The sequence below is a fragment of the Monodelphis domestica genome, chromosome 4, assembly GCF_027887165.1.
Source record: "Monodelphis domestica isolate mMonDom1 chromosome 4, mMonDom1.pri, whole genome shotgun sequence".
Classification (NCBI taxonomy): domain Eukaryota; kingdom Metazoa; phylum Chordata; class Mammalia; order Didelphimorphia; family Didelphidae; genus Monodelphis; species Monodelphis domestica.
In genome coordinates, this window is record NC_077230.1 from 430,923,798 (window position 1) to 430,950,566 (window position 26,769).

At 53.0% G+C, this 26,769-nt stretch overlaps 2 protein-coding genes across 3 annotated transcripts in view; one reads left to right on the forward strand and one right to left on the reverse strand.

Moving 5' to 3' along the window:
• Positions 1 to 169, reverse strand: part of LOC100619377 (zinc finger protein 835-like) — a 35,749-nt gene extending 35,580 nt beyond the window's left edge. For both annotated transcript variants that reach the window (XR_008918171.1, XM_016426942.2), the window contains exon 1: positions 32 to 169. The gene's annotated coding sequence lies outside the window, so the exon portion shown is untranslated. The remainder of the gene's footprint in view (positions 1 to 31) is intronic.
• ZC3H8 (zinc finger CCCH-type containing 8) lies at positions 6 to 11,243 on the forward strand. The gene is made up of 6 exons (XM_056825493.1): positions 6 to 139; positions 2,728 to 2,845; positions 3,342 to 3,545; positions 5,105 to 5,139; positions 6,867 to 6,914; positions 7,054 to 11,243. Exon 6 carries the CDS (start codon positions 7,079 to 7,081, stop codon positions 8,048 to 8,050), a length of 972 nt encoding a protein of 323 aa, XP_056681471.1. The 5' UTR covers positions 6 to 139; positions 2,728 to 2,845; positions 3,342 to 3,545; positions 5,105 to 5,139; positions 6,867 to 6,914; positions 7,054 to 7,078; the 3' UTR covers positions 8,051 to 11,243.
• The last annotated feature ends 15,526 nt before the right edge of the window (positions 11,244 to 26,769 follow it).

The window sequence follows — 26,769 nt, forward strand, 5'->3', positions numbered from 1 at the left end:
ACAGCCTCGGGGGGGCCGGGCTTCAACTCACCGCGGATGCGCGTGTGCAGTCGCGAATTTGCAGCTGGGCTACTCGCCAGGACTCAATTTCCCAACGGCCCTAGCGGTGGAGCTTGGACTTCCGCGCGCTCCCGACTAGGTGAGGCTGGGTCCTGGCCGAGGCCCGAGTTGCGATTTCAGTCTCACCCGGACCCAGCTGTCGCCCCTCTTGGATTGCCACAGCGCTCTGGCCCAACTTGGAGGCGACCCCACCTTGACCTTGGGCAAGACCCTCCCTCCAGCAGCCTGGGCCTCCACAGCCGCAGCGAAAATAACGCCATTTGTGGAGGCGCTGTGGGAATTGTAGGCTCTGACTGCTAGTGCGCAAGCGCCCTTCCGGTGCATTGTGGGACTCGTAGTTCCAGAGTCCCCACCGGCGTGTGGACTTTGTACAGGCGCAGTCTGGCTCGAAACACTCTCCCCCCCACCCCGCCTTCCCCCAATCCCGCTTTGGTGTATCTCCGCGCAAGGGAGGGTAGTCTGGTCCCGCAGCGGCCCCTGCTGGGCTGCTGAGACCCTGACAGGCTCTGGCACTGGGAAGGGCTTGGAGGTCCCCTGGCGGAGGGAGCGGAGCGCAGTTCCCAGACTTCCCTGGGAGGCTGCCCCCATTGGACAGATGCAGAGTCCGACCCTCCGGGGCTTCGAGACCCTCGGCTGAGGGCGTTTTTGGAATCCTCGAGTCGTAACCCTTGGGTGTGGGCTGGAAGGGGCTGACCCTGGGCAAGTCCCTCCCTGCTCGCCTCAGTTTCCCCATCTGGCCAATGGCACCTCTTCTCCTCCGCTCCTGGCGCAGGGTGGGGCCCTTGCCAGGGGCGCCCCTCCCCATCCTGTGCCCTGGAGGAGGCACCAAACCTTGTTTCCAAGCTGGGGGGCCCCCAGGGCGCAGGGTGGGTGGCTCTTTTCATTCCCACTGCACAGATGAGGAAACTGAGGCAGACAGGCAAGCTGGTGGGTCCCAAGAGAGCCCTCGAATTCTGGGCCTCTGCCTGCCCTCTGCCGGTACTGGTCCCTAGAGCGGGCACCCGAGGGTGCTCACCTAGCAGCCACGCTTGGACCCCGCGTGCTCCATCTCACTCCTGGGCACCGACGAGGCTGTGGCAGAGCCAGGCTTGGTGGCTCCGGGGCTGCCCATCTCCCCATCCCAGCTCTGGCCCTTGGGGGGCCCCCAGCAGGCGCCCCATGTCCAGGAGCCGTGGACTTCACCCACCAGGTGTGGGGGCCCTGGGTACGGCCCACGTCACCCCGCGGGGGCTCCCTCGGGACGCACCACTGCAGAGCTCTGGGGACCACAGTTTCCTCCTCAGTCACCACAGCAGGAAGGAGCTGTGGCTGGGGGTCCCTCTAGGGCTCTGCTGCCCCCCTTTAACCCTCCCAGCTGTGGCTCCAGGCTTGACCTTTGACCCCCATTCCTGCCAGGGGTGACACCGAAAGCTCTGCGGCCCAGGGAGGGGTGCCGTGGATTTGGGGGGCCCCAGCCTTGGCTGAAAAGCCAGAAAGGGTCCCCCGTGGCCCAGCAGGTCTGTGCCCTCCCCTTCCACCTTCAGATCAGTTCTCTCTGTCGCTTCTGAGGCAGAAGAGCAGCAAGGGCTGGGCAATGGGGGTCAAGTGACTGGCCCAGGGTCACCCAGCTGGGAAGTGTCAGGCCAGATTGGAACCCGGGACCCTCCCTCCACTGAGCCAGCCAGCTGCCCCCCCCCCCCCAGGTTTTTAGCCAGTCCCACGGTGCCTCCTGAGCCGGCCTCCCTGTGGGCCGACTCCTGGGGGGCGTCTGTGGGGATCTGGACGGCGAGAGCCCCGTGACCTCTCCCGGCCGGGGGCCTGTCAATGGAGCACTCTCTTCGCTCCACAGCGGCCCGCGGGTGGGAAGGCCTCCGGCCCGACTGGCCAGCTCACGCGGCACCAGGGGACCGTCATGGGGGAAAAGAGGAAAGAGCTGCAAGAGGCGCTGTGGCTTCCCCCCAGCCTCTGGGGCGCCGGGCCGAAGCTGCTGGGCCTGGAGGGATCCACAGGCCGCTGGACACTGGGCGGAGGGGCCGGAGAGGCGGGAGCAGCCCGAGCTCCCTCCTCCATCCTCCCCTTCATCGGCTGCGTTTCAAGCAGACCCTCGTCCCAGGTGGACACGGGGCTTGCTGGCCCTCTGCAGCGCCTTGGGGTCCCTCGAGGAGCCGGCTGTCCACTGAGTCCAGGGCACAGCGGCTATGCGGAACGTGGGAAAGGCTTCCGGGGCCTTGCTGCGCCCGAGTCCTGGGCTCCGGGGAGGGAAGCAGATGCCCGGCCCGGAGGCTGCTCTCCTCATTCTCCTGGGAAAGGAGTCCCACAGTGGAAAGCCCTTCAGGGGGCCCTCCTGGCCTGATTTTCTCTCAGCCCAGAATGGCCATGGGGCTGCACCCTGGGCCCAGCGGGACCTCACAGGCAGGCAGGGGCCCCTCTCGATGACCCCTCGAGCGCAGAGGCTCCTCCAGGCAGTAAGGTGATGTGAGTGGGTTTGGGAGGGCCAGAACAAGCTGGCCCACTGCCCCCCCTTCCCCCTCCCTGCAAGAGGCATCCATGCCTGCCTAGGCAGCAGCTCTCAACAGGGATCTGGTCCATCCAGGGCTCCGGGGCTTTAGGGAGAACCTCGGAGCGTCCTCTCACCATGGCACCGGCCTCTCCCTGACCAAGGCCAACACGTCCCCCACTCCCCCCCAGGGCGGCCCCCACGTGGCCTCTTCATTGGCTCAGCTGCCTCCATCTCCGAGTTCTGGGGCATCAGTGTGAATTTGGCCACAGAGCCAGGCCCCCGGGCACCCCCCAGCCTTTTGGAAAGGTTAGATTTTCGGCAGGACTTCAATTCTATGAAATATCTCAAGCCAGAAGTTTATTTCCCAAACTAGAGGGGAAACACTAAGGCAGGGAACTGTGAGAGGTTAGAGAAATTACCTACAGGAGTCCCAGTCACCGCACGGCCTCCTCCAGGGTAGAAGCTAGTCTCTCCAGAAGCTAGGAAAGGAGTCGGCCTTTCACACACTCCCTCCCTTGGAGACTATCTCCAGGAGACTCCCCTTCAGCAGCCTGCCCCAGCCCAGGGACTACAGGCCAATCACAGCTTCCAACCTGTCCAGCCCTGCCTGGCTTAGCTGTCGCCCAGTTTGACAGTAGACTAGCTTGTGGCAATTGATTCAAAGTAGACAAAGGAGAGGGAATCCTGGCCTCACACTCCAGGGAGGTACTTAAGTGAGTGCTACCAGAGTGTTAGCTCCAACGAGGCAGAGGCAACCCAGAAGAGACAAAGAGAACCCAGAATGGCCTTTCACACTCTCCAGGGCCAAGAGCTGAGGCCCCACAGCCCTCAGTCATCTCTTCTCTCAGCGGGATGCCCACGGCCATGGCCAGGGAGAATCCAGCCCAAAGAGGACCACACTCCCCGCTTCGGATCCCCCCCAAACCTCCTGGAGGCTCCCCAGCCTGGCCCTGGACTGTAGGAGGGGCTTCCTGGCCTCCAGATGAAGCCTTTGGAAGGGAAGCAGGTGGGTCGGGGCTTTCCCCAAGGTTCTCTCTGGCCCACCAAGGACACCCAGCATGGGGGAGTGGGCCCAAGGAGGGGCTGGGGTTGGCTGCCGGCCTTTCTCCCCATCTCACAGGTGGGGAGCCTGAGGCTCCTGCAGTGCCCCTGGTGGGGCCACCTCACCCCCTCCTTGGCACCCTGGGGCCCACACGGGGGAAGGCCTGGCATTTGGGGGGCAGAAGGAGCCTTGGGAGCTGTCTGTTTGGGCCTCGTCCTGGGAAAGGATTCTGGCCACCAAGCCGCTGCCTTTACCCAGAGGCCTCCCTGGGGCTTCCGGCCAGCTGCTGCACCCCTTTGTCTCCATGACAGCTGTCCAGACCCCTGACCCCAGCCCCTTCCATCTGCCCTCTGGGTGGACAAAGCCTCAGCCAGGATTGGCCCAGCTCCCGCCCTGGGGGCTTCCTGAAAGCCCTGGAGGTCTTTCCGGCTCAGCACTGGCACAGTCCTGGCACAGTCCTGGCCCCTAATAAGATGCACTTCCTGCTGTGTGGCCTTGGGCAAGTCACCGGACCCCCAGGCCTCCTGGGTTTCTTCCTCCCCAGGATGCCCCGCGTGGGAGGTCAACAATTGGAGATCTCCGCAGCAGCCCCAGGCCCAGGCCAGGCTGGCTTCCAATCCCCAGCGACATTAGGGGCCCTTCTCTAAGCCCAAATGTTAGGAATTGGGGCTGCCTGCCTCAGTGTGCCCAGCTGTAAAATGGGGATGGCAGGGGGGCGAGTGCCTGCCTCCGGGGCCCCAGGCTGGGAGGGAGTAACCAAGGGGAAGGGGCAGCTTCAGGCAGTCGGGAGGAAGCCGGCCTGTCCCCCCAGTGGCGCCCTCTAGCCCCGGGGCAGAAAGAAAGGACTCTCGGGTGTCAGGGCAGATGGGGCAGCGGCCAGCCCGGAGTCGGAGCCCGAGCCGCGGTCCTGGGCCCATGGCCGGCTCCCCTGGGTGCTTCTAAGTCCCTTCCCTCCCCAGCAAACGCGCCCTGACCGGAACTGAGAAGGCTTCGGCCGGGGGGAGCACGTGAGCTCCAGGAGGAGCCCCGCCCCTTCTCGGCAGGGTGGGGGGATGGCGCTCGGCGGAATCCTGGAAGGGCCTCCGCAGGGTTCCGGGGCGGAGCGCGGGGCCTAGTAATGCTTTTCCCAGAGGGACGGAGCAGAGACCTGCAGTCCTACCCCGTGCTCCCTGTTGGGTAAACCGAGGCGCGGGAAGGGCCGCAGGGGAGGAGGGGTGCTAACGGGGCGCGTGGAGATGCCGGTCCCGGGGGAGCATCGCAAGGTGGTCGCTGTAGTGAAGGAATAACCGCGCTAAGTAGCGTGGTTGCTATGGGGTCAGCCCGGCCCTCTACACGCGTCTGGCTCTGGGCTCCGCCTACGTGGAGCGGGGAGCTGTAGGAGGGCGGGGCAGCTTGCTTTTCTCGCCTTTCTATTGGTTAGTGTATGTAACCCCCGGAAGTTGCCATAGAAACGGGACGCTTCGTGCCTGATTGGCGAAGGGATGACCTCGTGTTCCCTCCGAGTCCCGGCTTTCCTTTCCTAGGTGCGCCATAGAGGCTCGCGGTTCCCTGGCCGGAGGTGAGTGTGAGCGTGACGGAGACAGGTGAGCCAGGGAGAGCTTTTCCACAGCGCTTCCTTGGAGGAGAGCTTGGCGGTTCGTGTCGCGGCTCAGTCTTCTGTGGACGGCCGCTTCCGCGCACACGTGTGCGGGAGCGTGGCCCGGGGAATAGAGGTTGTCTTGCGCATGCGCCTGGCCTCACGGCCAGTCTTGGGTGCGAAGCTTCTTGGTGACCATGGTGACGACCACGCTGCCTTCGGAGCGTGCGTGCGTGCGTGACGTCTGGGGGCGGCGAGCTCCTTGTGGCTGGTGTGTGTGGATGTTCCGCTTCACGGTCTGGGTCTGGGAAGCCGAGGGCCCAGGCTCCCTGCGGCGCCCCGCCCCCGGCCGCGGGCTCTTTCCTCTTTGCCCGCAGGGTGGGGAAGGAGCGGCCTGGCCTGGTGCGCCGGGGACAAGTGACTTGTGCAGGCTCACCCGGCCAGGCAGGCGCTCCAAGCAGTTTACATTCACCCCGCCCAGCGCCCCCTGGGAAAGCGAGGGTGCCGCCGGAGATGGGCGTGGGGGCTGGGCGGGGCGGGGCGGGGCACGTGCCTCCCGGACCAGCCAAGTGGGCGGGCGGGGCCAGCCGGAGCCGGGGATGGCGGATGGCGGGAGGGAGAGGGATCCCGGGCTGTGGAGCCTGGCCGGGGGGAGGGGAGGCCCCTGGGGACTGCGGCCGGCCTTTACCCAGAGGGCCTCGGGGCGGCCCAGCCGAGCTCTTTCTGCTCTGCTTGCCCCCTGGAAGGAAGGGCCTGGCTGGACTCTGCCTCGGACGCCCCCCAGCGACAACCTCCACCGCAGCAGCCCCGAGGGAAGCGCCCAGGCTGGGAGGGCCTCTGGGGGCCGGGAGTCCTGCCAGGGCTAGAGGGCACGCTGGGGAGGAGGCGGCGGCGGGGGGGAGGAGGGAGCGGAGGCTGGGCCCGTCCCGGCCTTGCTGGGGTCAGAGCCGCCCCCCCCCCCCCCCCCCCGCAGAGGGCTGGCCTCTGCCTCACTGGCTCTGCGTCCTCACTGGAGGCTGCTGCAAAGCGTGGGCACTCCTGCCCCGTCTATGCCCCTGTTTGCCCCCTCCTGCCCCGTCTGAGCCCCCTCCTGCCCCCTCCTGCCTCGTCTGAGCCCCCTCCTGCCCCATCTGCCCCCTCCTGCCCTGTCTGAGCCCCCTCCTGCCCCATCTGCCCCCTCCTGCCCTGTCTGAGCCCCCTCCTGCCCCATCTGCCCCCTCCTGCCCCGTCTGAGCCCCCTCCTGCCCCCATCTGCCCCGTCTATGCCCCTGTTTGCCCCTTCCTGCCCCCTCCTGCCCCGTCTGAGCCCCCTCCTGCCCCGTCTCGGCCCCCTCCTGCCCTGGCCCGGGGTGGGGGGCACTCAGAAGCTGGGGGGGTCTCACGCTGGGGGCTTCTGTAGTGAAAGCCTATCAGCAGAGCCTCTGCACGCTCTCGGGCCTCCTCTGGCTGTCGGGGCCCTTGGCTGGGGCTCCAGTGGCACCCTGATGCGGAGGCGTGGGGGGGGGCTCTCCTGGGCTGCTTCTCTCCTTCCCTCTCTGGGAGGGCTCCGAGTTCGAGGGCTCCCGGGCTCTCCCCTTGTGTCCCAGGATCTGGGCTGTGGGGGGCTTCTGAGGCCTGACCCAGAGCGGGGGGCAGGGGAGGTGGGACTGGTCCAGGGTCACCCGGATCCGAACCCAGGCCCTCTCTCTGTGCCCCCTGCTCTTCTCCAGACTCGCCCCCCAGAGGTGACCAGACGGAGGGCCGCCCGAGGAGCCGAGGTGAGGAGGGAGGGTCTGTGCGGGTTGGGGGGCCCCGGGGGGTGGGGAGAAGGAAGGCCGCCTGGTGGGGCGGCCCGGGGGGTTCCCCGGTCTGGGCAGGGGAAGGCGGCCTCCGACCCCCGTCCGTCTCGCCTTCCAGGCCCGGCGGGGCCCGTCCCGGCAGCATGTCGTCGGCGCTGCTCCCCGCCGGCCTGGTGCCCTTCGAGGATCTCTTCTCCACCCCGCCCAACCCCATGCTCGGCCCCGGCTCCCCCCCCACCGGACCTGCCGCTGAGAGGCCGGACCTGGAGGGTTCTGAACCTGCGGAGGATCCCGCCTGCAGCCCCCCCAGCCCCGAAGGCCCTGGGGTGCCCCCCTGCTGGGATTTCGGGGACCTGTTCGGCAGACCCCCAAACCCCATGCTTTCCCCCTGTGAAGCCCCGGCCTCCCCCTCCCCCAGGGCCGCTCCGGGCGCCAGCGAGGGCCAGCTTCGGCCTGAGGCGGCGAGCCTGGCGGGGGGCCCAGCTGGGGAAGTGGGGCCCAGGAAGGGGGGCGGCGGCCCCCGGCCGGACGCCAAGAAGAGCCAGGGGAAGCCCCAGGACGAGGACTTCGCCCACCTCCTGGAGCAGTACCGGAGGGACAGGAGGGCCCCCAGCCCGGCCCCTGCGGCCCCCCCGGCCCCCAAGGGCGTGGCCAAGAGGGGGGCCTCCACGGCCGGCGGCCGCGCCAAGAAGCGGAAGCGGAAGGGGCCCGCGCGGGCCCCCGCCCCCCCCGCCGCCCAGGAGCGGCCCCCCGTGAGCCAGGAGTTCGTGCACAGGAACACGGTGGCTCTGGGCGGCCAGAGGGTGTGCAAGTACTTCCTGGCCGGCCGCTGCCTCCACGGGGAGCAGTGCCGGCTCGACCACAGGGCCGACGGCCTCAAGTTCCAGCAGCTGTGCAAGTTCTACGTGCAGGGCTACTGCACGCGCGCCGAGCACTGCCGCTACCTGCACCACGAGTTCCCCTGCAAGTTCTTCCACACCGGCGCCAAGTGCTACCAGGGCGACCGCTGCGGCTTCTCCCACGCGCCCCTCACGCCCGACACCCAGAGCCTCCTGAAGGCCGCCCTGGCCGGCCCGGCGGCCCCCCCGCCGGACCCTGCTCCGGCTTCCTCCTGACCCCAAGCCATTCTGACCCCCCGGTCGGGGGCCGGCCGGCAGCTTCGTCCCCCAGAACTCCTCTGGCCCCCCACGGCGAGCCCCAAGATCCTCCTTTGGGGTCTGTCACGGGCACAGCGGGGAGGCCCCGAGACGCCTTTTAACGATGGACGTGGCGTGAGGTGGCCCGGGGGTGCAGAGGCCTGGCCGCCCTGATCACACTCCTGTGGAGGCTCGGTTTCCCCTTCCGTCAAGTGGGGTCAGTAACAAATAGCCCTGGGCCTTCGGAACGCTGCTGTCCGCCCCCCCCCCCCCCCCAATCCCGTCCCAGGGGCCTCTCGACGTGCCCCGGGAGTTGTTCAGAGAATCTCCTCCAGCCCCGGGGAGACCTTGAGAGTGCGGCTCGGCAGCTCAGGGGTCCCCCTTGCTGGCCAGACTCACACCACCAGGCGTCCCACAAGGGAATAGACTTCTCACAGGATCGAGTGCGGACTAGGCCCATCGTTTCCCAGAAGGAACCCAGCTGCCTCCAGAAAGGGAGGGAAGTCTGGCAGGGGGAGGGGTCGAATCTGGGCACCCGAGGGGGAGGAAGTGGCAGACAGGCCTCCAGGCACCTCCAGGCACCTCCAGGCCCCTCCAATGTGCCAAATAAAAATGGATCCAGAGGCTTGTGTCAGAAGAGTTGGGTTTCAGCCTCATACGCGTAGAGCCCAGATTTCAGCCCAGCACCGCCCCCTCCGTGCCACGCTGCCACGTGCCAGCCTTAGCTTCTCCCTTCATGGCAGCGCTTCTCTGGGGCATCCATTTCCGTGGCAGGGAAGGGCCTCAGGATAGGTCCTTGAGGGAATTTACTTCACATGGAAGCAGCCCCAGACTAGTCCTTGGCGATCCCAGTGCTCGAGAGAGGGGCTCAGGCCAGGAGAGAGTGAAGAGAATCTCTTCACAGTGCCCACACCTAGCCGGGACATCCCAGAAAAGACCCTCTGAGGCCAGCCCAACCACCATCTACCATGATGAGGTCACCTGACTGTTCAGGGGGCCCCATTCCTCCTTGTCTCCTCCCTCTGCCATCCCCTTCTTCCACTTGCCCTCTGATGCCCATCAAATGATCCCTCCGTCCTCACTGTCATTCTAAAACTCTGCTCCCTTTTGGGACTAAACTCCACGAAAGGCTACCCACAGTCATCCTCTCTTGTCTCCTCAGCTACGTCCTCCTCCCATAGGTACTCCCCAGGGCTCCTTCCTGGATCCTCTGCTCCCTCTGTTCATTTCACTTGGGGCTCTTCTCAGCTTCTAGGGATCTAATTACTAACCCTAAGCTGACAATTCTCCAGCCTGCCATTCCTGTCCCAAGCTCTGCAGACCTCTCACATCTCCTCCTGCTCTTCACACATCTAAAACTGGATGTCCAGTAGACACTCCTCTTTCCTCCCCTCCCCTTCCTTGTTACTATAGGAAGCAGCCCCTCAGGCTTATCTCCCAGGTGTCATCCTGGACTCTTCCAGATCCAGTGTAGTGTGAATTTATGATTCCTGTGGATTTCACCTCTGCTATATCTCTTGTCAATTTTGCTTGTTTCCTCTCTGATGGATTTCCGGTCTATAAATAACATCTTTGGTTTATTTCACCTCCCAGCATCTCTGCTATATTTCACCTCTGCTACATCTCTTGTCAATTTTGCTTGTTTCCTCTCTGATGGATTTCTGGTCTATAAATAACATCTTTGGTTTATTTCACCTCCCAGCATCTCTGTTATATTTCACCTCTGCTACATCTCTTGTCAATTTTGCTTGTTTCCTCTCTGATGGATTTCTGGTCTATAAATAACATCTTTGGTTTATTTCACCTCCCAGCATCTCTGTTATATTTCACCTCTGCTATATCTCTTGTCAATTTTGCTTGTTTCCTCTCTGATGGATTTCCGGTCTATAAATAACATCTTTGGTTTATTTCACCTCCCAGCATCTCTGTTATATTTCACCTCTGCTATATCTCTTGTCAATTTCGCTTGTTTCCTCTCAGATGGATTTTCCAATTGTAACATCTTTGGTTTACTTCACCTCTGCTACATGACTGACTAATTTCAGATTTTCAGTATCCTGGAGTCCTCACTCTGACCTCCCAGATCCAGTTTAGTGCCTGTGAATTTCAACTCTGCAGGATTTTTTGTTGATTGCATTGCTAGCGTCTCTGGCCTGGTCCATTTCATTCAGTGGGTAAATGGCTTGAGGAGGGAATTGGACCCAGGTCCTATGATTTCAGACCCAGACACTTGAGCAGCATTCCCCTCAATGGCTGAAAGAAGGGCCATAGCCCTTGGATGACTTCTATTCTTTCCCAGGCATAGAAGCAGGATCAACAGAAAGGTCTCCATGGCAGGCTGAGATAGAGGGACAGGAGGGTGCTCTCATACTAGTGTCCCTCAAAGTTTTCATGATGCAGAAACATGAGAAAGATTTACCAGTTTATCCCAATTAGTCCCTCCTTCCCATCCTCCAAGGATTGCTGTTCTCAAACTCAATTGGTGACTATGCTTTTTGGGTGAAATCCAGCTCTGGCTAGCAACCTACCCCAATGTTGGTCAGCTTCTTGCTGGGGGGATGAGTCTCCTTTAGATTCCACCCAGGCATTCCAAGGCTCTCTCCCTATAACCTGAAATCTTACTAAAGCCACCAAGTCTATAGAGGATCTTAGTGCTATTAAGATCAACTTATAGATGGGGAAACTGCAGCCTAGAGAGTGAAATGGTTTTCAGTCCTTCCTAGATTGAAGATCATGGCATCTGATGATTGGTTGAAATAACTAGGGGGAATGCCTAGTATATTTGGAAATCTTTTTCAGTAGGTGGTCAGTGAATTCTTTCAATTTCTATCCCCCACCCCCACCCCCCTTCAAGAAAATCAGGGCATTTTTCACTGATTTCTTGTAAGACAGTGTTTCAGGTCTTTTTTTGATCATGGCTTTCAGTTAGTTTAATGATTCTTAGATTCTCTCTCCTGGGTTTATTTTTGAGATCAGCTGTATTTCCATTGAGGTATTTCAGGTTTTCTTCAAATTTTTATGCTTTTGATTTTGTTTAATTGTTTTCTGATGTCTCATGGAGTCATTAGCTTCCATTTGTCCATTTTTAATTCTTAGGGAGTCATTTTCTTTGAGCTTTTGTACTTCCTTGTCCTTGTAACCAGTCGTGCTTTTTAAACAGTTGTTTTCTTCAGTGAGTTTTTGAGTCTCTTTTGCCATTGGGCCAGTTTTAGTTTTAAGAAAGTGTTTTCTTCAGTTAATCCCTTCCCCCCCTCACCTGTTGACTCATTTCTCTTTTATTATTTGGTTTTTTAAAACTCCTTTTTAAGCTTTTCCAGGAGTTCTTTTTGGGCCCAACTTCCTTTCATTCTTTCCTTTGAGGCTTCACATGTTTCTGTTTTGGCATTGTACTCTTCTGAGTTTGCTAAAATAGATTTTTATGGTCATGGCTTTTCTTTGACATTTGCTAGTTTTCCAGCTTTTTTTTTTTTTAATGTTCATGTCTGTCTATTGAAGTTCAGTTCGATTCTTGTGGTAGAGGGAGTACTTACTGACCCAAGCTTGTATTGTGGTCTGATATCATACTTGGGGACAGCCTGGTTGCCTTAGGTCCTTTGAGGGGATGGCCTAGCTGCCTTGCTTCCTCTTTCCCCAGTGAAACTTGTCTGGTGTTATCTGGAGATGGAACACGGTTTTTCACTGTCTTTTGTTGGTTCTGCTGTTCCAGAATTTGTTGTTTGGAGGTGGATTGGGTGAGCTTGGAGCATTCATTCCTTACTCCACCTTCTTAGCTCCTAGAAGCCTGGGATGCTTAGTCTAGAAAAAACACTGGAGTGAGATCTGGGGGACAGTTCAGTAGGAATCTTCAAGCAGAAAAAGGAAGAGAGCTCCAGAGGCACCCAGGCCACGAGTCAGGAAGGGGAGGGTTTAAATTTGACCTGGGACAAGTCACTTCCATGCCGTCTGCCTCAGTTTCCTCATCTATAAAATGGGCATCAGTCCTCCCTCCAAGGGGGGTGGGGAGGATCCAATGGCATGAAATTTGGAAAGCCCCACATAAGTGCCACAGAATGAGCTCGTTGTGCCCCCCAGGTGGAGGCTGGAGGGGAGGCAGCAGACAGTTGTTCCTTTCTTTAGAGTGGGCAATCACGAGCCTGCTGTGCCAATCTCTGTTTCACCAAAGGGTCGGAGCACCACAGCAGCCCTCTGCCAAGGGCTCGGCTGGCCTCACTTTCCTTGGGGATTCTCTGCCGTATCTCTCCTCTCGGAATCTCCCCTCCATGACCTTTTCATTTCCCCCAAGCCCTAGGATGACCCTGGCTAGAGGCTGCCAGAGCCCTGCGGTCCCTTCCCCCACCGGGCTGGCGCCTGTGAAGGCGGGAGCCTCCTGGCCTGGCACCCTGGCTGTCTGCCTCCTGGGGATGCTCCCCCCTGCCTGTTCCTGCCTCCATCTTTAGGGAATGCTGAAGGGCCACCATCCTGGGAGTGCTGGGCCTGCGGCCCCCGGTCAGCACCACTCTCCAGGGCTCCCCTTTCCCATCATGGCCCCTTTTGGGTTCTGGGGCCTGGATTGGACTGAGAGCAGGTGGGCCAGGGCACCTGGGTGCCTCAGTTTCACCACTGCCACAGAAGTAGGAGGTGGGGCTGCCTGTTGGGGTCTTGGGGGAGGAGTCTTGGCTGGCCCAGGGTGCCCCCTCCCAGCACTTGGGCTCCCCTCACCCCCCAGGGACCAATGTTCCCCAGGCCCTGGCCCAGGGGGCTTCTGGGAGCTGCCTGGGGACTGGCAAGGGCTGCAGAAGGGGTTCCCCTATCATGGATCTGGATAGTGACTCCCAAAGAACACCTGGTGGGGCAGCTAGGTGGTACATTGGAGAGAGTGCTGGGCCTGGGTTCAAATCTGGACTTGGTGCCTGGTTGTATGACATCAGGCACATTATTTAACTTCAATTATGCAGCCACTGTCACTCTTCTCTTTTATACTAAGACAGGACTAAAGGTTTGAAAAAAAGCACCTGGGAGCCCAAAACAGCTGTGGAGGGAGCTCCACTCTGCACCAATAATGTAGAGAGGAGTCTGGGTTCCTGCCCCTCCCCCCACATTTGTCCCACCCTGGAGAGACCTATGGGTTGCTAGGCTAGTTCCCCAGAGCCAGGGAATTCCAAGGGATCAGAGGGCGAAGGGATATCCAGGTGGTCTTGCCCATGGACCCATTATACTTCCAGAGAGAATGAGGCAAAGGACTGCTGTGGGGTCAAACTGGCCTGGGAACAGACTGGTTCAGAATCCAAGCCTGCTGACTCCCAACCCACTGTTGGAATGCGAGCATCATGAGACCAGGGGCTGGGGAAAAGTCAGAAACTTGGGGGGGGGGAGCAGAGGATTAGGGATGCCCATAGAGGGCTAAGAGAAAGAGGGTAGGACCAGGTCAGATGATTTCTTCTTGCCTGGTGCCTTCGGGCAGCATCTGGAACCCAAGGCAGGCTCAGGAGGGTGGAGAGGAGAACAAGGAGTCGCCATCTGACAAGAATACCAACCAAGGAGGGAAGAGAGAAGGAAGTGGACAAATCCATGAGGACAGGCAGGGATCAGGGAATGAGGCAGAGACAGGTCTGGACTGTGAGCCCCAGAGAAAGGCCTGCAGTCTCCCTCCTCCCCCACCCCAGCCAGCCCAAAGCAGCTCAGGATGGATGGGAGCAAGGTGGGGCAAGGAGGAGGACCAGGATACTTCAGAATCTAGGAACTTGGAGGAGGAGGACTTTGAGGTCCCTGAGCCCAGCAGGCAGGAAGATAGGTGGAGAGGATCCAGCCCTTGCCTGATGGGATGGGGGGAGCAGAGCCCTGGACATCCTCAGCCCCCCCACTGTTCTTGAGTAATAGAGCGAGGGATGTTTGTTCATGACTGGAGCCTTAGCAGCACTAGGTGACCTCTCATTTATCCTCCCACGCTGAGTCTGGTCAGTCAACAAACACTCCTACTGTGTGTGAGGCACTATGCTAAAGAAAGGCAAAGACAATCCTTAAAGAGCTCACTGCCAATGTGGAAGACAACAAGCAAACAAGGAGCTCCAAACGGGACATGGGAAAGCTCTGGCATTGATGGGGATGGAGAGAGCCTTCCTGCAGAAGAGGGTTGTTACGGACTTGGAAGAGAGGCTGGGGAGGGGCTATTCCACACATGTGGGGAAATGCCTGGAGTTGGGAAGGAGCACCTGGTGGGAGCAAAGGGGTCAGTCACTGAACTGGGTGGGGCACAGAGGAAGGGCTGAAGAAACCCTTCCTCCCTCCTGTTCTCTCTGAATCCTACACCCTCATTTTCCAGGGGAACCAGACCCATGGAGATGGAGTCTCCCAATTAAGCAGAAGGGGCAGCATTGGGCTTCAAATGGGACTGTTCCCTGCTCCCACCCGCTATGCATCCCCCTGCCTTTCCCCATCTCTCTCGGACTGGCCCTGGCTCTGCACCTCTAGCTCTCCCTGCTCTGTTATGCCTCTGCCTCGTCCATCCTGTACACTCTTCTCTCCTCCTGATCTGTCTGTCTCCACTTTCTCCTTGATCTCTGACTGTCCAGAGGTCTCTGCTTTTTTTGAGCAGACTGAATTGGAGCCTCTATTGAGGAACAGACTGGGGAGGAGGGATGTTGGATGGGTGAGGGTGTCTTGGCCCTTCTGTGGCCTCAGCTCACCCCAGAACCCCACCCCCACACGCCGCCCATCTACTCAGAGTGAGTCAAGTATAGGACAAGAAGGCAGTGAGGGCTGAATGGGCTGCAGGGAACCAGGGGCCAAGAGAGGAAGGTGGGTGGTTGGCTTCTGAAGACCCAGTAAGCCCCGGCCTTAACGGCTGAATGTAGCCAAGGGCCTGAAACAATGGAGGTGTACGGGGATGGAAGCTGGGGGGATTGGAGAAGTGGCTGCCTGAGCCCCTCAGAGATTCAGGAAATTGGGGAGGCTCTCCAGCCCAGCCTTTGCTTGTTGCCGAGTCCCCTCCCTAGAGTCCCATCTCTGAACCCACAACCCCCCACCTTCCCAAATCCTTGGGGGAAAAGCTTCAGTCCATCTTCTCTCGGCTGGTGGGAGACTTTGGAGACACTCCCTCTGAGCCTGTCTTCCAAGCTTGGTCTCCCTCCCAGCCCAGGCTATTCTGCAGGGACCGTCAGCTTGAGGGTCTTGATGGCCTCATTCCTTTGGCCAGGGCTACACAGGCAGGCCTGGGAGGGGATCAGGTGGTTTCTAGAGGAAAATACTTGGGGGCTCAGAGCTAAGAGCAGACTGAAATTCAGAGGGGAGGTGCTGGGCTTGCCCACAGGCCTGTGGAGCTGGAAACTGAAGGCAAGAAGCAACCTCCTCCCTGTACCCCACTGCCTCTCTGCTCTCCAGCAGAACCTGCACTTTTGTGAAGCAAGGGGGGTAAAGGAGTGATGGGAGGGCCCCACAGGCCCCAGGTGAGCAGGCCGGGAAAGCCTCAGCTTGAAACTGCGTTGGGTCTTATAAAGGGAGAATGGAAAGAAGTAGAGAAGGAAGAAAGGAAGGGAAAGGAAAGCAGAAAAGAATGGAGAGAAAGAAGAAAAGTAGGGAAGGAAGTAGAGGAGGGAGGGAGGGAAAGAGGAAAGAAGCAGAAAAGAGAATGGAGAGAAGGAAGGAAACATTAAATGCTTACCTTGTGCCCTGGTTCTGGACAAACCTTGGAGCTACAATGAAGGCTAAAACAGCCTGGACCAAAGGAGCTCCTCTAATCAGGGAGACACATGACACACCTGGGCCCATCCAATGCAGGAACAAAAGACAATGGGAGGCAGTCTCTAGGGCAGTGATGGTGAAGCTGACTTAGTGACCCTGCCTTTACCGCCTTTCTTGAGGTGTGAAGCCTCCAGGTGAGGCCCATCTCCTTCAGACTCTCTTCCCAGATTCTAACTGGTATCAGAAGAAGCCAGAGTGTCTGTCTGTCTGTCTCTCTCCTCTCTCTCTCTCTCTCTCTCTCTCTCTCTCTCTCTCTCTCTCTCTCTCTCTCTCTCTCTCTCTCTCTCTCTCTCTGTCTGTCTCTGTCTGTCTCTGTCTCTCTCTCTCTCTCTCTCTCTCTCCTTAATATCTTCCTTCTATTGTAAATATTGTAAATAAATTACTATACATTCCATTTTCTTTAGTAATTCATTTTGGGGTTAGAAATTAAATCCCTGGCAACCACCTATATAAATATTCAGAGTCCAACCACAATTAATTAACAATGTGTAATCATGAGGGTATAAAATAAAGCCAGGCCTCAGCCAAAGTGGAGCAGTTTATCCTGTGAAACCTGTGCTGCAGGTTGAATGTGAAAGCTGGGTCCAATCCAGCATTTCACCGACACCGTCCCACCTCCAAGGCCCCATCCCCTGTGGGAGGCTGGCCCACACCACAGCAAAAATACATAAACTGTTTGAGAAAATAGGCAAAGAAGAAGCCCTAACAAATCCCTTTTAGTGGCACAACTAGGATGCTGATACCTAAGCCAGGAAGAGCAAAAACAAAAACCAAAAAAATTAAAGAACGATTTCCTTTTTCATTGAAAATTATTATTTCATTAATTTAGAATCTTTTCCCAGGGTTCCATGATTCGTGTTCTTTCCCTTCCCCCCTCCCCCCTCCCCAGAACCAATGTGCAATTCCACTGGGGTTTACTTGTGTCATGGTATTGATCAAGACCCATTTCCATACTATTGAAAAGTGCACTGGGGCCATCATTTAGAAAGACCCATTTCCTTATGAACACAGATGGAAAATCTTTAAGTAAAATACTAGCATAGAGATTCCAGCAATATATCACAAGGACGATTCACTCTGACCAGGTGCGGTTCATGCCAGGAATATGCCAGGGCGGGTTTCATGTCAGGAAAGCGATCAGCATCATTGACCAGAGCCAGAACCGAATGAACAGAAATCCCATAATGATCTCAACAGACACACAGAAAAAGCTTTCGACAAAAGGCAAAATCCTTCCTTTGTAAAAGCATAGAAAGCGTGAGAATGAATGGGCCTTTCCTTAAAATGAGAAGCAATCTCTGTCTCAGTCATCTGCAGTGGGCCAAGTAAGACCAGTAAGAAGCCGGGATGCCCAACGTCGTTGTTTCCAAATTGCATGTAGAAATACGTGTAATGTTCATCTAAAAACGGATATTTCCCGATCCTCTCCCTCCTGCCCTGCTCACATTAACTGAGAATCCAGACAAGGAGATTATGATTTCACATGGGAAGTATATAAACCCTATTTCCCTTTAGTCATGTTGCAAAAGAAAACACAGAAAAAACCAAAGGCAAACAAAGTATGCATGCGTGTGCCTGCGTGTGTTTGCCTCGGACTGGACTCAGAGTCCACGAGTTCTCTCTCAGGAGGTAAATGGCAGTTTACTCATGGGTTCTTTGGAATTCTCACAATTGAATATATTTACAATTTTTGTTACCGTGGTCCATGTTCCCCTGGTAGCCAGACAAGCTCCTTTTGTGCCTTAACTCTGCCATCTGTTGGTATATCAAGGGAAAACCTGCCATTCAATAGCCATCCCGTTGGATGACCACAGACCCTGGTTTCTCATCTTTTGGGATCAGTAACAACAAACTGAGCATTCCCTCCTAATATTTGTTTGTCTCCTCATGGGTCCAATGGAAACAGGTTTATACATTATTAGTCATATGCATTTACTATTGGACCAGTTTATTGTAGAACTCTCACCGAAAAACCTTAAAGGGTGTAATGATAAAATTCTCTGGAATTCGTACGTTTATTTATTGTCCACCTGGACAAAGGAAAGGGAGCTAGGTTGTCCTGTGACAGTCACAGGAGAGTCTCTCTTGTAGGCTTCGCTGCTAAGATACAAGCCAGAACCCTCCTTAATGGGTTGATTCACCACCTGGAAAATGGTCACCTACTGGAGAGTCCGGGTGGCTTCAGAAAGTCCTGGAATGCTTGATATGGTGTTTGCTGCCCGACATCTGCAGAAGAGATTGTTTTGTGTTTGACCTCTGGCCCCAGTGATAGATAGCCCATGGTTGGCATTTCCCCAACCATCCCGAACTCAGACCTCATTCATGTCCCTTAAGCAATATTCTAACCATAAAACCAGGACCATATCTAACTCCAAATCAGTAGTCAGTAGGTGGAGCAGAGGAGGGAGTTCATTCCAGACTTGGGGGGGGGGCAGAGAAAGTGCCCAGAGCTAAGAGAGAGAGGCCCTTGTTTGTCAGACAGCCAGGAAGACATTGCCAGTGGATAGAAGAGTATATACTGGGGACTGCAGTGCAAGATGACTGGAAAAGAAGGGAGGGGAGCAGGTCATAAAGGGTTTTAAATGCCAATCACAGCAATTTGTATTTGACAAAAGGTCAAGAATATCAAGGGAAGTAATGAAACAATGTGAAGGAAGGAGGCCTAGCAGTACCAGACCTCAAACCATATCATAAAACAGCAATCATCAAAACAATCTGGTGCTGGCTAAGGAACAGAATGGTAGATCAATGAAGTAGATTAGATATACAACATACAGGGATATGTGGCCTTAGCAACCTAGTGTTTGATAAACCCAAAGATCCCAGCTTTGGAATAAAAACTCACTCAGCTGGCCTCGGCAAAGCTAAGGACCCAGGGAAGTCTCTGAGGAGGATAGATCTTTCCTGAGGCCAGTCTATTCAGAAAAACAGCAGTTAAAAAGTCAGCTTTTCACTCACCAAGTGTCAGTTCAGTCAGCAGATTCTTTATCAGCCTCCACTCCAAGTAGAACTCTCACTTGGAGTGGAACCTCCTGGAGTTCTACTGGGAGCTCTACTGGGAGTTCTAAGTTGAATTTCTAGTAGAGCTCCCAGTAGAACTCTCTCTCACAGTAGGTTTCACTCCAAATGAGAATTCCAAGTTGAACTTCACTCAAGCAGAATTTCATCTTCCTGTGAGGGGATTAAGAATGAAAACTGGATAAGATTAAAATAAATAACAACAAACAATAACCAATAATAAATAATAACAATGTGTAATTTGGGGGGACTCATATTCCTTAGATGGATAAATGAGGCAGTGAGGAAAGGGTTGATGAAAATGGCTTCCCTCACTACTCCCTCCCAGAGTCCCTGAATTACTTGAGGGACCTGAAAGTTTTTAGGAAGATATAAAAGACTAGATGATGTTATCTATTTGTATCAAATCTATTTCTATTTTTTTCTAAGGCATTGAGCATGCTTTAATTCCTGCCCAAGTCAGCCTAACCACTGGCCAGACACTCCCTGCATTGTGAAAACCCACAGCCCCTTAGCCAGCTACAACTGCCGAACTGAAATATCCTGAAGTCCATCCATCATCACATGTGTGACAAAAATAAAAGAACAAAAGGCTGTTCATGGGCTTTTTACAATGATATGTTCTTCAGTACAGGTATAGAGGAGGTACAAATAAAGATAAAGTAACAGAATATTTCAATTTTGATAACTTATGAAGTGGTTAACAGCAAATTATGGACATTTTGTATGGAGGGGAACAATCTGAAACAGTTAACATTTATAAGGCAATGAGGTATGAAAAGGCTTGAAATTCAACTCCAGACTATTTGATGTTCCTTCCCAAGTACCATCATTCATCTGAATTTCTTTGTCCACACCTCTGCAGTCCCCCATACTGAGGGGGGGGGTGTGTCCTGCACTGAGTATGAATGTTTGGGTGTGAGTTTTGATTTGCCTCATTTGAATTATTATTCCTCCTATCAATATCAGTATTTCTGAAGCATATTTCTATCTTCCCTATTTCCCTTCTTATGACCCACCTTTCCGCAAAAATAATAAATTAGTTGTTTTGTGGATTCTTGTAAGGGAGCTATGACCTCTACCTGCTTTGCCTGTCCAACTGTTTCAGTTAATTCTTTTATTTCCTTCTTTAATGTTTCCACTAAAGTAGCTTTATCTTTATCCTTCTCTCCTTGTTTAGGAGTTAATTCTTTTATTTCCTTCCTCAATGTCCCATTTGCATCCCATTTGGGATCTTCAGTTGGCCAACTAGGTGTTACCTCTCCTTGGGCCTGATTAATAAGAGAAAGAATCTTATTTCTTTCCCTTTCCATTAGCAGGGCCTGGAGAAAATCTTAAATCAGTGTTCTCCTTCTGCTTTTCCTTATATCCCTCAAAAGCATAAACTGCCACTCTTTTCAATTCTTCAAGGTCCATATTAGACTAGTTTAGACAACTAATCAAAAAATAATTCTTAACTACCTTACAACTGTTTTTCACAAATTGTATTCTGATTTGTCTACTATCCCCTTCCCTAGCAAGATCCAATTCTATATACCTTCCTCCCAGCTCAGTAGAGTTATCCATAAACTGAGAGGGATTTTCATTATCTTCCTGATTAAGATTTTTCCATTTAGTCCACATACCAGGCCTATCATAACAAGCTCTCATTGCTTTTAGTAATGCATTTTTAGCCTGACATAGTTGTAAGTAATCTTGCTCTGAATTTGGTTCCCATTTGGGATCTTCAGTTGGCCAACTAGGTGTTACCTCTCCTTGGGCCTGATTAATAAGAGAAAGAATCTTATTTCTTTCCCTTTCCATTAGCAGGGCCTGGAGAAAATCTTCCACATCAATCCTCATGGGATTATATGTACAGAACACTTCCAACCTTTTTTATGAGCAGTATGGGTTTGGTTTCAAAAGAAGGAAAGTTTTTTTTTAATCTCTCAGTGTCCTGTGGGGAGAAAGGTGTATGATTTCTAATGTTTACTAAGTCTCCATGTCTATTATAAGTAGGAACATCTCTGAGAGGAAATAGGCCCTTATTTGAATCATCTGGGTAACTGCTGCTTGGCCTATTTTTTTGGATTTCAATAGAGTGGATTGTAGTGAGGCTAGTAGGAGAAGGGGGAGTGGGTGAATGGAGAGGGAGAAGCTGGTCAGGAGCTGGGGAAGCAGGGTGAAAAGATCAGGGGTTGGGCTGTAGGTGGGGTGGAAAGGAGGGGGTGAGACTGGGGTGAGGTGGAGAGGAATATGGAGGAGAGGAGGAGTGAGGCTAGATCAAGCAGGGGCAGTACTGGGGAGGAGAGGAGTAGGCTGGGTGAGGTCTAGAGGAGGAGTCATAGTAAGGTGGGTGGATTTAGTCAGGGGAAGGGGGGTAGGGAAAAAAATGACCAAGAGAAGGATAGGAATGGTTCAGGTAGCTATAGGGGAAATGGATGGGCACTGGGTAGTGAGAAGGAGGAAACTCTTGAGGTTATAAGTAGTGGGATGGTAAGGGAGGGTAGAGAGATAGATTGGGAGGAAAGGGGAGGGCAGGAGTGGGGGATGAGCAAAGTCGGACAGGGAGAGGAGCTAAAGAGTTCAAGTCCTGGTCTGGGTTAGAATGAGGAGAAACCTGCTCACAGTCCAGGTGCGATGATAGAGTGTGTTTCATGCTAGATCCAATCAATGGCTCAGGAGAAGGAACTGCAGTAGTTAAGCCAGAATGATCTGGTTCCAAATAAAGAATGGTTTCCTCACTGGAGGGGATGGTTAATTTATCAACATGATAAGTCAAGTCAAAGGATCAGTATTTTGGTCAGGTAAAGGATTTGTCCATCCAAGCTTTGCTAAAGTTTTTAGCTTCCTTTTTGCCACCCAATTCTCCCTAGGAAGATCAGGGTCACCCCAAGAATTAAAAAGTGTATGCAGGGGTGAATCTGGGGTAATATTTCCTGATTTCCCATGATTTGTTGCACTATTTCCCATAGTGTCTAGTCTGTCTGTCTTAATCTGCCTATTTAAGCTAGTCTGAAAATTGCTAAACAGCCAGTTTATAAAATGAAATGTTTCTAAAACATAAAATAATGGAGACACAAATTTTTTCAATGTTACTGTGAAAGGCAATGAGAGTGGGGTTAAATAAGAAGCCAATATAAGGAACTAAGTCATTGTTGCACAGCAATAGTACCAGTAATGAATATGCATTTATTATAATTATTGATGTTGTTATTAATTTTTGATAATAGCAAATAATAATAAACAAGTATCAATTATCAATAATAATTATTAATAATAGTTGTTAGTTACTAATATTAATTCTTGAAAATTAATAATTATTGTTATTGATAGTATTATTAATTCTAATGTGTTCTAAAATTATTAATATTGCATTTAATTAATTTGATTTAATTTTGGCTTTGTTCAGCTTTATGAGTTTGATTTTGATTCAAATATTTAGCTATTAATAATTCTCTTATTTAAATGTATTCAATTTAATGTTATTATTCTAGATCACTTGCAGCAGTAGGGAAGGTATTTTTTTTAAATTTCCTGCGGTTTTACTTCTCGCCTCAGGGTGGCGTGTACTGCATGTAGAGGGTATGGGATTCCCAAATACAAACGGGATGAGTGTAGGAGCCTCTGGGAGAGGAGCTAAGGGACTCAAAGACTTGGTAAACTTTGGTATGGCAGTACCAAAAAGTAGCCCAAAGTTGAAAGTACTGAAATTTGCTTTTGGAATTGAAATCTTCTGGAATGTAATTGATATTATTTGGAGTCTGATTCCAGATGTGTTCATCAGGACATGCAGTTAAGGCAATGATCCTACTGCAAGGAGCCCAATGGGGGGGGGGGTGAAAGTCTGTGGTCTATCGGGGAGCTAAAAGATGGGGGAATGGCTTTCTTCTTGAGCAGCAGTAGGCCTTGAATGTCTTAAATGGGAAATGATTCCACCTGGCTGATTGTGAGCTTGGCTGATGGAAATTTTTTGTCAATGCATTTGGCTTTGTCTATGACTCTTGCCTGGAATTTACATCACACACCATTTACCTCTTGCTGTCATCAATTATTTAAAATCTTCCCAATATCTCAGAGTGGCACAATTAGGCAATGATATGGGCATATGTAAACCAGAACTGCATGAGGTTACATTAGCAGCATTTTTTGTTTTGTGGTAAAGGCTTGTGTGCCATCCTTTATCTCAGAGAAAAAGTATTTCTGTTCTTTCTTTTGTTATTTCTGAGTGACTTCTTGATTCATTATATAGCTGACAATACTAACATGTGTGTAGGAGATACATTCTGTAGTATATGGAGAAAATCTTAGGGTATTATTCTATAGAAGTATAATATCTAATTTATTTGAGCATGGGTAGAAGAAACTGGTTATGTTTGACTATAGAAAACTTGGTTGATGCATTGTAACTTGTGATGTCATTTGCCCAGCTTTGAACAGATCCTAACCCAAATCTCTTGTGATACTAGAAGGGTGAGACACCTTTTAGGTGAATTCTTTTATGTTACCATCTCATTTAGGAATAGAAGCCACATGTCTGCAAAAAGTGATAACTAAGGCTCTCAGGGAAGGATACGGTTCTTACAGAATTTCATCTTCCTGAGAGGGGATTAAGAATGAAAACTGGATAAGATTAAAGTAAATAACAACAAACAATAACCAATAATAAATAATAACAGTGTGTAATTTGGGGGGACTCACTCCTCAGATGGATAAATGAGGGCAGTGAGGAAAGGGTTGATGAAAATGGCTTCCCTCACTATTCCCTCCCAGAGTCCCTGAATTACTTAAGGGACCTGAAAGTTTTTTAAGAAGATATAAGAGACCAGATGATGTGATATATATATATATATATATATATATATATACATATATATAGATACCCACACATATATATACATATACAAACATAGAAATATATATATATTTCTATATGTGTCAAATCTATTTCTATTTTTTCCTAAGGCATTGAGCATGCTTTAATGCTAAGTTTTCTAAAATTGGGTATACATCCACTTTGTTCCTTTCAGTTTGTTATTGGCAGTTTTCCAAAGCAAGTTTTTGGGTCAGAAAGAAGTGAGGCCAAACAAAAAGTAACGGAAATGTCAATTCTTTAATGTAGAGGTTCATAATTGGACATCCTTTATATTAAGAAAATTAGACTCCCAAGGTGTGGGTTAGCTCCCCCCATCTGACCTAACGACTGTCAATGCAAAATGGTAGTGTCCGTGTTAAATTAGATTAAGGTCTATTTTTCAAGCGATTTTAGGGAAAGACGTTATCAGGGACTCTGGAGCAGAAGAAGGCGGATCTAAGGGCCAGTACGCCTCTGGACAGCCTAAGAAGACGACACTAGCAGCAGAGGGCCCCAGAGATCAGAATGCTGCATCATGGGACGTGGGCAGACTGGACTGGACATTGGGGCTTGGGCCACTTATCCCTTTCATGTCTCTCCCGTGCGCTGTTACTTTGTTTCTAAGATCTTGTACCGCGAGAGGACTGCCTCCTCAGTGGCTTCCTGCGATCATTTGTGACACGATGCTATGAAACGCCTGAGCATCTTCAGCAGGCCCTCCGAGCCGGGTCAAGTCATCATATTCCGGGTGCTTCGTTAAGGGAAGGGGACCCAGTTTCCCCAGGAAGCAGAGGGGGGTTGAGAATGTCTATCTTTATACGCAGTATTCTTTTTCCCATCAGGATCCTGGGCAGAAAGGCTATATGAGGGGGAAGCTGGCTCCACTCAGCCGGTGGCCTTTTGCGTTCCTTTTGCCCTGAGGCACGCGCTCCTTTCACGGGCTGGCACGGCCAAAGTTCCTGTCTGTTGGGGAAGGGCGGGGGGTCTGGCAGAGCATTTCGTGATGAACGCTCTTGGGGTGGTCAAGGGGTGCCTGAGTTCTGAGCCTCCAAAATGTGTGTTTGTATCTGGAGTCTCTGTTGGGCTTATGATGACGGAGAATCATTCGGCAGCCGTTACAAGGTCTTGAGCGGTCAGTGAGCGCTATTAAAATCAGAGAAATCAGTCTCTCAGTGGAGACATAGAGAAATGGAGGGATCAGCAGCAGCACCTCAACCCTGGGCAGACAGTGGAAGAACACCAACATGTATGGGGATAATTGACTCCTCCGGCACGTCTCCATCCTGTCCGGGTGCCAAGCTGGTGGTGCTCCCCAGCCTCCTCCTTTGGCATCCCTGTGCTCTCCAAGAATCTCCACCATGTCTTCCCTCTCTGGCTCTCCTCCGAGTTTCCACTCCTCTGTGTAGCTAATAATTATATCGAGCATTCATAGCGTACTTTAAGGTTTGCAAAGCACTCGAGTACCTTATCTTTGATCCTCCCAACAATCCTGGGAGATCAGGGAAATGAGGCAGGCAGAGGTGAAGTGACCTACCCAGGGTCACACAACTAGAATGCCTCTGAGTCTGGACTTGAACTCAGGTATTTCTGACTCCAGGCCCAGTGCTCTGTGCAGTGTGTCATCATCCTAGTGGTGGCTTCTGTCTCTGACTGCGTCTTTTAGCCCCAGCACTTAGCACAAGTCCTGGCCCACATCAAACCCTTCCACTCTGATTCAGCCACTCATTTGTTCTTTCTTGTTTCATTTGGTGCCTTGTTTTCGGTTCTCTGGTTCATCTTCTTGGTAGCTGCCCATTAAAATGGAGGAAAGGGCTTGCTCCTTTCTTGGATTTTCCCCCTTTGAATGCTGGGATGCCTCCCCACCTAGTCTTCTTCTCACACTTGAACTACAGTTAGGCCCAGTAACTGCAAATATGGTGTTTCCATGTGTTTTAGAATTCAGCATTCAGAGTTGTAGTTGTGTTCCAAAGAGTCGCTGGTTCCAGCCCAGTGGAACTCCACAATGGGAACCGGAATCACGTGATCCCTCCCCGAGATTCCGTCGTCATCCGAGGTCGGACCTGGCTGTAATTCTCTATAAGCTCAGCTTCGGCCAATGAAGGTAGACCCGTTTGTCCTTCCCCTTCCTTTCCAATGGAAAGCTCTTTCCATTGTAGTTGCAATACTCACGAAAAAGCCTTCTTGATTTGGTCTTCTCCGACTGGGAGCTTGTTGTTGTGCCATTTCGAAGCCAGACGTGGTCCCACGGATCAATAGAGATGTGGAAATGTGGCCATCTGGAAAGTATTCCCCGTGACCAGGTGGGTTATTCTGCCAGTGTTGGGGATCATTCCGTAGCCTCTTGGCATTCATTTATTACACGCTGAGAAGAATCACACCATAGCACCAGCACTCCGCGCTCCCTCGTGCTCGAAATCCGGAAAGTCATCGGACTGAAAGGACCATCCAAGACAGCATCCGAAGCTTGTCTGTCCACCAGAGAAGTAGCAAGATCAGGAACGGCAGCCACATGCTCCAAGCTTTCCTCCGATGAGAAGAGAGCAGGTCCGGGATCTAACATTCTTTTCCCTGTGCGAGTGACATGAGAGGAGAAGAGAAGAGAAAGTAAGGGAAGAGCACTAGAGAAGAGAAGGCAGAATGATGTGATCATAGATGGATGAATTAGAGAACACCAGAGAGCTGCAGCCCATCTCAGCGTTCCTCCCACGATCACAGCTTTGGACTCATCTGGCTTCTCTTGGTCCAGCTTCTGGAATGTGTCCGCCTGGGTCCCTGTCAAGTAGGTTTTCCAGTCTCCCGGTTTCCTGTAAGAATAGGAAAGAGGGCAGCAGGTTCTCGGGAAAGTTCCTTAGTGATCGGCCCCTTGCATCCCATTCTCCCTGCCTCCTTGGCCCAGCAAAGAGTTACTGGCTGCACTTCAAGTGACTGCGATTTCTTGGGGAGGAGCTCCCTGCATCTCTCTCTCATCCTTCAGGGGGTGTGGCTGATGGATCTCTCTGACGCCCCCCCTAGGATCTTCCTCTGACACATGAAAACGTAGAGAAGGTTTCTTTGGATTCTCCTTTATCCAGGCTCGGAGCTGGTCATCTTATAGGCATCAGGCATTGTCTGGGGCGTAGATGGAGCCAAC